Genomic DNA, 13,467 nt, shown 5'->3' with positions numbered 1-13,467 from the left:
CCGGCACCGCTTCATCGGCCCGAACCGAACATGGCCGCGGCAGGCTCCATGCGGAGCTGCCAGGATCCAAGATGGCGGCAACGCCCGCTGCTGTGTCAGAAGGGGCTCCGAGACGGGCTCCGAGATGGCCTCCTCCCCGCCCCCGCGCTTTGAGCTGCCAGGATCCAAGATGCCTGCCTGCCTGCCTGCCTGCCTGCCTGCCTGCCTGCCTGCCTCGCCTCTGACGTGGCTGGCTTCCCGCCCGGCCGCCCCAGCGTCCCTAGGCGCTGTCTGCCCTCATCAAAGATGGCGGTCGGAAGCGTCCCCGGTTATTAGGCTCCCGCCCGTCGCTCCGTGCCGGGTGGTTGGGCTCGGCGGCCGAGATGGCGGCGGCAGAGCTGGAGTACGAGTCCGTCCTCTGCGTGAAGCCCGATGTCAACGTCTACCGCATTCCGCCGCGCACTTCCAACCGCGGGTACAGGTGAGGCAGCGTGCGGGGCCCAGGGTCGCTCCGGCTCGGTGCGGCCCAGCCCAGCCCTGGCTGCAGGGGCCGGGCCCGGGCCGGGGCGTCCAGCCCCGAGCGCGGCCTCAGGCAGCCGTGGCCCGTGGCTGCAGGCGGGTCAGGCCCGTCCCCCGGGGCCTCGGCCCGCAGCGGCCTGAGCCGCCTGTGGCGGGGGCTGTGGGCCCGGCGGCGGCAGCGTGTGCCCCGCGCCGTGGGGAGCAGCGGCCGCTCTGTGAATCCCGTGAGGGCACCTGAGCAACGTGCTCCTCCGGGGCTGGCCGCTGCCCCCGGTTTGCCCAGTTCCCTGGGCTGTCAGCGGTGTGGTGGAGCGGCATGCAGAACTTGGCCTGTGAGCTCTCGCAGCTAGCAGGGAAGAAGGCAGGAGTTCAGCATGGTTTTTGAGAACAGGTTGCAGGACCGGGAGTTAAAAATGCTTCCTCTCCCTAGCCCTCCTCTCTCTAGCTAGAGCCAGGGCAGCGCGGCTGCAGGCTGAGCCCACAGACCTGCTGGAGAAGGGGGTTTGCGCTCTGAAGCGCCCATAGCTGCTGGTGGTACAAGGTTTGATGACCTTGGCAAACCGTTGCCGCTGTGGATGTCGTGTCTGGCCACAGGTGTTTGTTTCCGGTTGTAAAATCCTGTAGGTTGGGGCTTTTTGATTTTTTTTTTTTTTTTTCCCTTCACAACAGTCCGTAGCAAAGAGTTTGGGCTAGTCAAGATGGCTGTGCATATGATGTTTTCCCTAGTGTAAGCTAGTTGCCTCTTTGCCCAGAAGTACTTGATACCATTTTACAGCAATAGGGTAGAATAATTGAGTAGCTTTTCAACATGTTAGTAACTAACTCTGGGGTCTTCCTGACGCTCACAAGTCATTTATTAGTTGCTCTTGGGTTTGCTGTTCCAAGTGAGTTTCAGTCTTCACGCTTCTGCAAGCTTATCAAGGTAAAGTCAGAGTTGCTGTTTTCTGGACTGTATCTGTTTGCCTTTACCCAGCGGAAAGAGGCTGGTCAGAGCCTTGTGTGTTGACTGGCAGCAACAGGGAGGAGCTGAGGCTTCATATATTGTTTGGGGAGAGAAGTGGAATAAGGCAGCTGGAGGTGATGAAGGTTTGGGAGCAGAGACTTTTGCTGACATGGTTGGACATAAGTGGAGGTGTTGATGCACGGTCAGTGAACAGTTGCTTTTCTTTTTAGGGCATCAGACTGGAAATTGGACCATCCAGACTGGACAGGGCGGCTTCGTGTCACCTCCAAAGGCAAAACTGCATACATAAAACTGGAGGACAAGGTTTCAGGTAAGGGAAAGGCTGTGGCTTGACAAAACTGTGACTATGATTGCTGCTTATGAGCCTGTGCTTCTAAGCCTGCTCAGAGCTGTGCGTGGCAACCCTGGCCATGCTTTAGCAAGAGGTTGCTCTCAACGCTCAATTCTTTGTCTGCAGGAGAACTCTTTGCCCAGGCTCCTATAGATCAGTACCCTGGCATTGCAGTAGAGACTGTGACAGATTCCAGCCGCTATTTTGTCATTCGAATTCAGGATGGGACTGGTGAGTTGCAAGATCATGTATGTGCCAAGGGTTAGGGGTGGAGGAGACTTAGCCTGGTGGAGCTGGGTGTGCGCCAGGTGGATTGAAATGGTTTTGGGAATACTGTAAAATCTGGGTAGTGTGCCTAGAGGGCTAGGAAGGCAAGGTTAACATAGGAGGGTTCTTTATGTTGCACAGAGTCCAGGGGCTGGGAAGGAACGTTCAGTTTCTGAGAGTGCCACATGGGAAGAAGGGTGGATCCTGAAGTCTAGGAACAATGAACTGCTGTGAGCTGCTAGCGTCCAGCTGCAGGTGTGTCGGAGGGAGGTAGCACAGAGTGGTGTAGGAGAAGCAGAAGGATTTTGGAGTAAATGAACACAAGGGCCCATTTGCAGGGCACCTCCAATGACTCCTCCTGTCTCCTTGCTAGGACGAAGTGCTTTTATAGGCATTGGCTTCACGGATCGTGGTGATGCCTTTGACTTCAACGTCTCTTTGCAGGATCACTTCAAGTGAGTTGTGCTTTTCTGGAATGCTGTTTTTCCTCTGGCCTGTAGGACATGGTGGGTGGTGGTGCATGTTTATTTAGTGCAGGCTTCCATGGGATGGTCCTGAAGTCCTACTCTGGCTCCATCAGGGACACTTGAGTGTGCTGCCAACTGTTGTGCGAGCTGAGAGTCTGCAGGGTCAGATCTGTAAGTCTTAAGCTTAGGTCCTGTGATACTACAGATGCAGTGTAGAAAGTCTCTTGGGTTTGTGGTGGTCCCAGCTTTTTGCTGTACTACACTGGGAGTAGGGAGGTAGTTGGTCTGTCAAGGCAAGGTAGTTCTTTGGCGGGATGGGGAGAGGAGCCATGCATTTTTCTGAAGCCCCATTCCCCTTTGCCACAGGGTCTTACATCTTCCTCTTCTTTTTAGGTGGGTGAAGCAGGAGACTGAGATCTCCAAGGAGTCCCAGGAAGCTGACACACGTCCCAAATTAGACTTGGGGTTTAAGGAAGGGCAGACCATCAAACTGAACATTGGGGTAAGCAGCACAGTTTACCCTGCTTCTTTCTCTGCATATGCCAGTGGAGACTCTTCCTCACTTGTCCTTTCTTTTTATACAGAACATGACAACAAAGAAAGGAGGAGCAGCTAAACCCCGTGTGTCTGGATCGGGGGGCCTAAGCCTGCTGCCACCCCCACCAGGAGGCAAAATTGCAGTCCCTCCTATACCTCCCCCTTCTTCCACAGCCATTGCCAACCATGTCACACCGCCACCCGTGCAGAAATCCAGTACTGTGAGCAATGCAGGTAAATGTCAGCGTACAGCAAACCGTCTGTTGGATACTAGTAGGTGCAAAGAGAGGCAGGAGGCCTGCTTTAGAGAACCGGTGTTCAGTCTAGTGCCAGTAGTGCCTGTGAGACATAATTTTTCCTGAGGGCTTTGCTGTGTTTGACCTGAGGATCTCCGTGCTTGTTTAATAGTACTTGCTTGTTCTCCTTGCAACAAGGACTGAATTGTAGCTTCTCCCTTTGCGAAAGGAGAAACCCAGCGACTTGGTCAAAACAGTTAGGACAGTGGGATGGGTATGAAATTTAAATAGTTGGATTTTTCTGAACTTGTGTGTGCTTTAGGGGCACTAGCAGAGCTGTGTAGGGTATCCAGAAAAGTACTGCATGGTCACTTGCTTTCTGCAGAAAAATACAGCTAGACTTGTGGTTCTTCTTGAAAGATGCAAGAGAAGCACTTCTTGGCAATCTTTGAATAGGGAGACTGCAAGCTTTAGTATGAACAGCAGAAAGAGGTGCGAAGTGTAGTGGGATTGTGGATATAGCTATACATATTAAAAATATGTAGATAATTTTATATAGTATGTATTACATATACATTTTAATAATTATTTTTTATATGTTGAACTTCATATATGTGTGTATGTATGCATATACACACATGTATGTGTATGAAGTTCAGCAAGGCCAAGTTCAAGTTCCTGCACCTGCAGTGGGGCAATTACCAGTATCAATACACACTAGGGGATGAGTGGATTGAGAGCAGCCCTGCAGACAGTGACTTAGGGATACTGGTGGATGAAGAATTGGTTATGAGCCAGCAATGTGCGCTTGCTTGCAGCCCAGAAAGCCAGTTGTATCCTGGGCTGCACAAAAAGAAGCATGGCCAGCGGATTGAAAGAGGTGATTCTTCCCTGCTGCTCCACTCTTAAGACGCCACCTGGAGTACTGCATTCAGCTCTGGGGTTCCCAGTCCAAGGAAGACATGGCTTTGTCAGAGCGGGTCCAGAGGAAGGCCACAAAAATGATCAGAAGGCCGGTGGAACACCTCTCCTATGAATAAAGACTGGGAGAGTTGGGGTTGTTCAGCCTGGAGATGAGAAGGCTCTGGGGAGACCTTATGCAGCCTTTTCAGTGTATAAAGGGGGCTTGTAAGGAGGATGAAGAGAGACTTTTTTTACAAGGGCCTGTAGTTACAGGACAAAGGGCACAGGTTTCAAATTGAAAGAGGGTAGATTTAGATTGGATATTTGGAAGAAATTCTTTGCTGTGAGGGTGGTGAGACACTGAAACAGGTTGCCCAGAGAAGTTGTGGATGCTCCATCACTGGAAGTGTTCAAGGCCAGACTGGATGGGGCTTTGAGCAACCTGATCTAGTGGAAGGTGTCCCTCCCCGTGGCAGGGGGGTTGGACTTAGATGGTCTTTAAAGGTCCCTTCCAACCCAAACCATTCTGTGATTCTGTAACAAAGAGGTTGCTGCAGTCTTCCGGATGCTGTGTGAAAAGCGTGACCATACAGAGGTGTCTGGAGAGCTGACGATACCCTAATGAAGCCAGAAACTTCAGCAGTGCTGTATGCAGATCAGTGAGAAGAAACCACAAGCTTCTGGATAGGGCGGGGCTCCAGTGCATGGTTTGTATGGTTAAGGTGGTGCCTTTTTGGCAACTGTTAATAATTGCTGAGCTTGGGCTGAGTCTAAGCCATGTCTGTTGGGAGAGGTATTACGTCACAAATCTGCCAGTTGGTGTGCTGCACGGGGACTGAAGAGTGCCTGAAGAGTGTACCCCTGCGGCATGAGCTGGATGCTCTGCGCACTTTCAGCAAAGTTGTAACTTCCTTCTTCTGGTGGGATAGCTGGAGTCCCTTCAAAGATTCTCTGCCCCTGCATGCAGCAGTTTGTCTAAGATGACAGTTTAAATGCTTGTAAGGTTTTCTTCTTGATTACGTTGATTTTTTTTTTTTCCTTTTTGTTTTCTTCTGCATTAGATATTCTATTAGACTTAGATGCCCCTGCATCTGCATCCAAGGCACCAGCATCAGCTACCACAGACCTCTGGGGAGACTTCAGCACTGCATCCAGGTAAACTGTGGTGAAGGGAACTGTACACAAGAAGCGTAATGTCCTGACGGGCGCTGGAAGAGCCGTAAGTTAAGAAGTCTTACTAGATCTGGTCTTTTGATTCTCCTTTCTTTTATTTCAGTGCTGTTCCCAATCAGGCTCCTCAGCAGTCCAACTGGGTCCAGTTCTGAATGGTCAAAGCAATGGAATGGGACAAACTGATGACCAAGAGGCTCTAGAGGCACCAAATGGGATCAGAGAGGGCACAAACCTCTCTAGTCTTCAATCAGAAACAAATCGGGACAATCCTTCCTTTTTAAACCAGATCTTCACTTCAGTCAGAACTTACTATTTTTGATCCCACAGCGAAACCACTGAACCTAAAGCGAACATGCTGACTCCTCACAAGATGGGCAAGGAGAGAGGTAGTCTCAACACAAAACCTTCTTTGAATTATGTCTGTGGTGAGGAGTGAGCCTCCCTATGCACGCACTACTCTTCCTGTCTGGTGCAATTGATAGTGCTCAATGTTCCTGTGCTCTTGTGGGAGGAGTTATGCAAGTCCTTGAGTAGACCTGCTGCCATTGTGCTGTAGCTCCAGGTGGGTGCCCCATCTTGAGGCTCCTTGTTTGGTTTGCGGGTTCACTGGAGGAACTTATCTCATTTTCACTCCTTTCTCCCACCCCATGCAAAGGCCTCATTGTCATTGAGATGTTTTAACTGGAAATAGCTTTTTTTTTTTTAAAAAAAAAAAAAAAAGCCTGTTTTTATAATTTGGTAGTTACTTGCACTAGATGACAACCAGGTAATCCCACCAGTCAGCATTTCATGTTCCTGCGTCACTATCCTGAGCCCTGGCCTTGTGACTTGGCACTGTTACAAGTATTGCATATCCATGCCACAGTAAGAACTATGGTGGGACAGTGGTTTATTCTCTGGTGAAGGGACAGTCTCCTTCCCCTTCTCAGCTCACACTTGTCTGGGTAAGAAATGTATAGTAGGCCCAGTGGTGAGAACTGTGGCAGCAAAATTCTCCCACCTGTGTTCTTTCTTGTGGCTTTTATTCTGAGGCTAACTTTGTGGGGATGTGAGCTGGGTATTGCAACTTGGGTGGTTTTTTTTTTCCAATTTTATTTTTAAAGTACCCCAAACCGCCTCCATTTCCTCTGGTTTAGGGCATTAGAAAGAGGAAAAAGGCTCTTATTCTCTGCTCTTCTCTATTTGGGAGAGTTTTCTGAGGCCCTTTGATCTGGCCGCTATTCAGTCTCCAGCAGCTATGGATGTGGTCTGGGCTGATTACCCTGGGCAAAGCCTGCAGGCCGGCTTGAAACCTCACAGAGCTAGCTACTCTCTGTGCTAGCTGGTAAGACAGAACACTAGCTGGGAAGGTGGTCTCGGTGGCTCTTCCACAGCTGTACCCAGTTACTAGAACACTAGAGTTTTGGTACTTCACCGGAAGGCTTCTTCCTGTTCTGAACACTCAGCCAGCAGCAACACTTTTGTAACTGGGATGCTCTGCTAGCACACCTGTGCAAGTACATTTTTCTCTTGGGGCAAAGATTTCCTGGTGAGGCTTTTAGAAGAGAGTAGTTAGCTTTATGCACCTTGTACTTGCAAAGGTCTCTTATCCTTTTTGTCTTACTACACTGAGGGCATTTTGGAGACAGTTGCACTTAGACCATCCCTCTGGGAAGCAAAATTCTTGAAAATGGCTCTAAAGCTGCTGCAGTTCCACTTGTGGAAGTGGGGACCAGACTGCTCTTGGATGTATTTTAAGTAGTCATTTAATCCTGATCCCTTAGATGTCTTGGTGTTCCCCCTGCTGCCCCTCACTTGCCTTCATAGTCACTCCTGCAGTCTCATTGTACTTAAACTTCCCGCCTCCTCTGAATTTGTGGGTGGCTATAATCTGCTAGCACAGTCATGCACTCTGCTGGTTGGCTTTTTGTTTTGTTTTTTTTTTTTTTTTGCTAAGATCATCGTGAGGTCCTGTCATTTCAGCTGTGTGTCAGTTCCCCAAACCAAGGAAGTTCATGGCACCAATTAACAACTAACTAGGAGCCTCCTCTGTATTGTCTTAGTATTCTGGAGATAATATATTATTACGTATTTGAAAAGCTGAAGAAGCAAAAATTAAATATATATGTATATAAAGCATAAGATGTACTGGTGCAAATGGTAATTAAACAAGTAATATCGGGGAAAAGAATGTCATGAGTCTTCTAAGTTGTCAAATTGTTGCTTTGGAAGCACTGCAGTATGAAGGTCTTTGTCTCCAGCAACATGCTAATAGCCTACTTGGCCAGTCTGCAGGCCATAACAGACTTGCAGAAGGATAAGAACAACGTCAGGAGTGAATGGGTTCCGGCTCTGTCTGGGTGACAAAGTAGGAGCATGGAAGAAGAACACAAAAATGACCTATGGCTGCTCCAAATGGGGTAAAAAATACTGAACAACAACATGGAAACAGGCTGGACTGTAGAGGCGTGTGTGATGCTTGGTAAGAACGTGGATAAAACTAGCAGGTAAGAAAACTTGGTTGCCCTGCCATTTAGCATCTCAGGCATTTGAGGCTTCTACACCTTGCAGATGTTTTAAGAATTGATTCTTGCTGCTGTTGTAAATGGGAAGTAGTCTCTGCTGACTGCAGAGATGAGCAAGGTGAGCTGCGTGGGCCCCCTGTCAGGGAGCAGCAGGGGCAGGCCGCTCTGAAAGGGAGAGCAAGCTGGAAGCTGAGTCACAGCAAGGCAAGCAGGGACAGCGGCCTTGCTGACAAACAGTCCCACAGTACGTAGCAGGAAGATCAGATCAGGTCAGGTTGAAGGTTCAGATCTGCAGGGTACGTGGTCAGGCATGGGCATGGCAGCTCTAGCTTGGGCCTGGATGAAGGATGAGCACCCTAGCCTGTCAGCAAGCCTTGCTGAGGTGTCTCAAAGCCAGACGCTATACTATCGAAGCTGGACCTGAGTCCAGGCAGCCAGTCCCCTAGAAAGTAGAGAATATGCTCGGGGCCCTGATGTTCTTTTATCAGTCCTGTTTACAGCCATCTCTTCTTGCACAGACACGCTTGCTCAGTCTTCTGCTGCCAGACAGCAAAGCTCTGTGTATGGTTGTGCTGAAAGTGCAATGGGAGTTGTGGCCTGGGTAGGGGTAAGAAGTCCTGACCTTTTAAGTCAGCTGTTTGAATGACACCAATGGTGTCATTGTCAAATATTCTAGCATCTGTAATGGCCCAAAAAAATAAGAAAAAATCTGTACATGTCTTCAGATCTAGGAACAAAGCTGTTACCCTGTTTTGGTGAACAGGGTGGATATGTTGTGTAGGTCCTGGCCTGGCAGAAGGTGAAGGGTCTTGTATGTGAACTGTGCTCAAGCTTTCTCTGCCTCTTCAGTAGACTTTTGCTGCAAGTAGCAGCAAAAAGGGTTGACTAGCTTAAGAAGAGGGTATTTCTCCAGAGTAGGAGGATTTCCAGGTGAGGTGTACGTAAGGGAGGTGCAGGGATATACTCTTGCTGGTGCATGGAGAAGCATAGAGGTCTGGGAAACTGTTCATGAAGGGGAGCTTAGTCTTCTCTGGAGACCTTCCTGGTCTTCATGTATTTCATCACAGTGAGGCCTGCTAGAATGTAACAGCTTGGTGTGTCTTGATTAAATCCTCTTCTCCTTGGCGACCATTAGGAACAATCTTTCCATCCCCTGTTGGCTGTGATGGTGAGTTGCTGTTGAAATGACTTGGCCTGTGACTGGCCTGGCTGAATCCTCCCATCTCTTCCTGCAGTTTCTATTGCTGATGCAGCAGAAGCCAGTATGGAGGCTGCTTGAGACCTACACTCTGATGTTGCAGACGGTAACATTCTCTAGGTAAAGCATGAAGGCCAGGCTTTTAATGTGGATCAGCAGGTCAAACCAAAAAATTATTTCCTGAACATTTAGTATGTTCCACATAATAGATAACTGGTTTCCTTTGGCAGCTGAGAAGAGCTGCCCTCAGTCTGAGAGGGACAATGGTCAAAGGGGGAGGAGAAGTTCATGCCGAATGGGAGGCACTGTAGCATGTAGAAAGAGTCAAGAAACACGTCAAAGGGAAGATCTGAGTTTTGTCTGGTTATTGGTTGTCATTTCTTTTGTGAGAACTGTAGTTGAGGTGGGATGTGAGTGTTTCCTCCTCATTAAGTCTGTTCTGCATTCTGTGACTTAAAACTCCCGTCTCACAGCTGTGCAGTAACTGTTCCTACTGCAGCCACACTGTACGGATTGCAGCCACAAACTCGCTAGCTTGAACAAAGCTTTGGTGCTGTGTTGAGGACTCCTGCAGAAACGGAGAGAAACGCATGTCCATTGAAGGAATTCAAACAAACAAACAAACCCAACAAACAGGAAACCAAATCCCCAAAGTCCTCCTGAGCTTTGGTGGTGAGGGAGCAGGATCTGAAGCTGAACTGATCCTGTTAAATCAGCATAAGCCTACAACGCTCTAGGAGGGAGCACAGCTGGGCTGTTAATGTGTAAAAACAGAGCACTGGGGCCTATGTAGTTAACACACATTGTAATGCCTTGAGGTCTAGGCAATCCACTGAGTGCTCATTATGCTATGTGAACAATAGATTCTCAATTTAGACACAGTTTTAGATGTCTTTTCTTCCAAGTTAATAGCTTTGTCCATGCTAGTAAGAAAAGCACATCGCAGGATGTAGCGCCCTTCTAGTCTGATAGCTTAATTTTGCCAGCTGCCATTAGCTATAGCTGTGTGCCCTCATCTAGAGTTGGGGCTCTGAGGGGTGTTCCTTGGCGCTGCTCCGAGCATGGATCGATCGGTCAGCAGCAGCTGGTGCCTCCCGGCCAGAGCCGCGTTTTGCCAGCTGTTGCTGCTGGGAGCCTGCGGTGAACCTGAATCCCTCGTGTCTGGGGCAGGCCAGCCAGGTGACTTGCAATGGCCTGGCTTCCTTTTTCTTTCCCAGATGTTGCAGGATGGCAGCTCCTACATGTTTGGGCAGAGGCAGCTGGCTTGCTTAGGAGAGTGGCTTTTTGGTTCTTGAAGAAGGCTGAAGAGACGTTCCCTGAAGGAGGGAGCTGCCTGTACTTGCAGCCTTTGTGTTGAGTCTTGTGGTCTGGGGATGTAAAGAGGCATGGCGCTCCCCTGCCCTCCTGGCCTGGTCTGCCAGCCTGCATGGGTTGGTGACACCTGTGACCAGGGCTTACAAGTTCAGTCTCACCTATGACCATGTGCTGCCATGCTGCTGAAACCCCTTGTTGCAGGGCTTCTGGCAATCCCTGGACTGGGCCACCATCTCCAGGGACCGACTGGGCCCGCAGGTGAACATCACCTGGGAAGTGGCTAGCACTGGTGAAGTGCTTCCTGAAAAGCAATTCAGCAAGAGCATGCTGACTCCTGGGTTGGCTGCCCTCGGTGACCTCCCCTGGGCTGTGCCTGGGAGGGATTTGGGCAAGGGCTGGACCTGGGGATGGAGCAAACCACAAAGCAGAACTGCAGCACCTGGAGGTGTCCCCAGGAGCATCTGAGATAGAGGGGAAAGGAAACATGTCTTGACTTTAGCGCACAGGAGGCACAAAGGAGGTAGGCAACATTAAGATGCCAGAACAAGAACTTTGGTGGGTCTGGTTTAAAATGGACCAAAACAGCTTTGGATGACAGCAGAGTTTGTATTGGCTTTTACTGAACGCTTCCCTCAGTCTAATAGCAGCTTTGCTTTCATGTCCACCAGTATCATAACTTGTCATTCAGATGCTTTCCTGAACGAGTTAGAACCGGTCCCTGGTCAAATTTGCAGAAGCAGGGTTTAAAGATTTTTAGAGGGTTTTTTTTTTCTTCATCTCTCTTGATAGTTTGGCAGTAGTGGAACTGGTGCTTTCAAATGTAGCCATGTTCTGCTATCCTAACGCCCTCGGTGCTTCAGTGCCCTCATGCACAAACAGCTCGGTGTGGGGCTTAGAACTGAGATGTGCCAGGGCAGGCACCTATCTCTTCTTGTGGTCTGTCAGTGCCCGTACACGTGTGTATGTTTGTTGTCTTTAAAGTTTGCCCTATAGGAACTGAACTCCTAGTCTTTTTTTTTTTTAAAGTCTAAACACTGATCATGGTGTTAAGCAAACTGTTCAAAGATGTGTGGAGACGCTATATCGGTAGTGATATACAAACTGTTGCTTTGGTTAGCTGGTAGGGACAAGGAACTGGGTTCCAGTGAGCAGCAACGCCGAGGGGAGATGGGTAGGAGAGTGTATTCTTTGGAGCATATGTGCTATGGGGCTATAGATATGGCAGCATAGGTTGCACGTCCTGGCCAAGAGTTGGGGCTGCTGTCACTAATACCTACAGCTGAAGTCAGTACCATGGGTACATGTATAAAGCATGCTTGGAAACGACCGCTGCATGCTTTGTGGGTCTTAAGGAGAGGAAAAGTCCTTAAGAAATATATTCCTTACAGAAACTGGGTTACTGTAAGCAGAGAACCTGGCCTGGATTGCCTGGTTTAGCTTCAGAAGTATCCCTGCTTCAAGCAAGGTTTGCAGGAGAGACCTCCAGCCTGAACTATTTCCTAGCGCTAGGCTGTGGTGCGGTGGGTGCCGCAGCGGGCCAGCAGTGTCTGCTGAGATGTGTGCCACGGGAGGGTGGTTGGTGGTGGGGAGCACTGAGGTCTGATGATGATCCTTCAGCTCAGCAAGGGCAGCGGCAGCACAAGGACTAGCGTGGTGTGCCGTGCTATCCCAGTCTTAAAATGTGACACAGGCAAATAACTGAACTGGAGGCAGAGTCTTAAGACGTGGGCCACGGCGCTGGAGGCCAGCGTGAGTCAGCCAGCAGCACTTTGCCCTCTGCGTCAGGCCCAGGCAGCAGCTCCGGGGCCGGCAGGGGCTCAGCGCGGGGCCCTTTGCCCTCTGAGTCAGTGCTGGGGGCTGGTGCCCGGCAGCGCAGCTTGCCCGCCCTTTTAAAGTCAGCTTTACCATGATGACTTCTGTGTCTTAGGCTGGTAAAAGCGGGTGACGCGGGCACCTGGACAGCGTGCCCTTCGAAAACACAAAGTGCCCTTCCCCATCAGTGCTGACATCTGCGTCACGAGGAGGCTCCTGCGTGCTGTTGAACCCCAAAGCTGGAGCCCTCGCTGCCTGGCATCGAAACTTCCCCAGCGGGTTGTTTCCAGATGGTTTTTGCCTTGTCCCATCCCGACTGGACGCACGGGACGGGTTTGCTGCTCTGGGGGCAGGTGTGCCCCTTCGCCCCGAGCGCCCCCCGCGATGGGCGCAGGGGGTCCCAAGGGCGTGCGGGGACCCCTTGGCTGGCGGGCGCGGGGCGTTTAGGATCTTCCCGATAAATCCGCCCGTGCGGGTAGCAGGAGCCGCGGGGCAGAGCCCAGCAGGGGCCGCGCCGAGGCGAGCGCCGCAGGGGCTGCGGGGTTTGCGCTGCTCTTCCAGTGCCATCTGCTGGGACAGCCGGGCCAGCGCGGCGCTCCCGGAGCCTCTGCGCAGGCTCCACCGCACTCCCCTCGGGTGCGGGGGGAGGATGGGGAGGGAGGCACCTTGGGGTCAAATGAAAGTGGCCCTGAGGTTACAGCGTGGGTCTGGATGGCCTTACCTGCTAGCCCCCACGCTTGCTTTGATGAATGGGGTGGGTTTCCATTCTTCTGCTTTTTTTCACACAGCTTGCTCGTGCGCGTCGCACGTGCCCGCTCTAAAGAAGTTAAAAGTTTACAGCCCTGCCTCTGAAACAGGCCGCTGGGTCTGGCCAGGGCTTGGATCTGGCTCACGTTTGGAGGGAAGGTGCAGCTGTGGCAGGCAACTGCAGTATCTGGATCTGATCTCCAACGGTTTGATCAGGGGGCTGGAGCACCTCTCCTGTGAAGACAGGCTGAGTTGAGGTGGTTCATCCTGGAGCAGAGAAGGCTCTGGGGACACCTTATAGCAGCCTGCCAGTACCTAACGGGGGTCCACAAGAAAGCTGGAGAGGGACCATTTACAAGGGCATGTAGTGACAGGACAAGGGGTAATGGCTTTAAGCTGAAAGAGGACAGATTTAAGATTAGATATTACGAAGAAATTCTTTACTGTGAGGGTGTGAGACACTGGAACGGGTTGCTCAAAGAAGCTGTGGATGCTCTATCTGTGGAAGTGTTCAAG

General features: G+C 50.7%; 1 protein-coding gene across 1 annotated transcript; it reads left to right on the top strand.

Moving 5' to 3' along the window:
* Positions 1–247: 247 nt before the first annotated feature.
* On the top strand, positions 248–7,546 carry NECAP1 (NECAP endocytosis associated 1). Its single transcript, XM_080393730.1, has 8 exons — positions 248–460; positions 1,672–1,772; positions 1,920–2,024; positions 2,434–2,515; positions 2,921–3,029; positions 3,112–3,298; positions 5,265–5,358; positions 5,480–7,546. The coding sequence occupies exons 1-8, from the start codon at positions 363–365 to the stop codon at positions 5,526–5,528; spliced, it is 825 nt and encodes a 274-aa protein (XP_080249856.1). The 5' UTR covers positions 248–362; the 3' UTR covers positions 5,529–7,546.
* The last annotated feature ends 5,921 nt before the right edge of the window (positions 7,547–13,467 follow it).

Source organism: Falco punctatus, assembly GCF_963210335.1.
Source record: "Falco punctatus genome assembly, chromosome: 6".
Classification (NCBI taxonomy): Eukaryota; Metazoa; Chordata; class Aves; order Falconiformes; family Falconidae; genus Falco; species Falco punctatus.
This window is presented reverse-complemented; position numbering and strand designations above follow the sequence as displayed.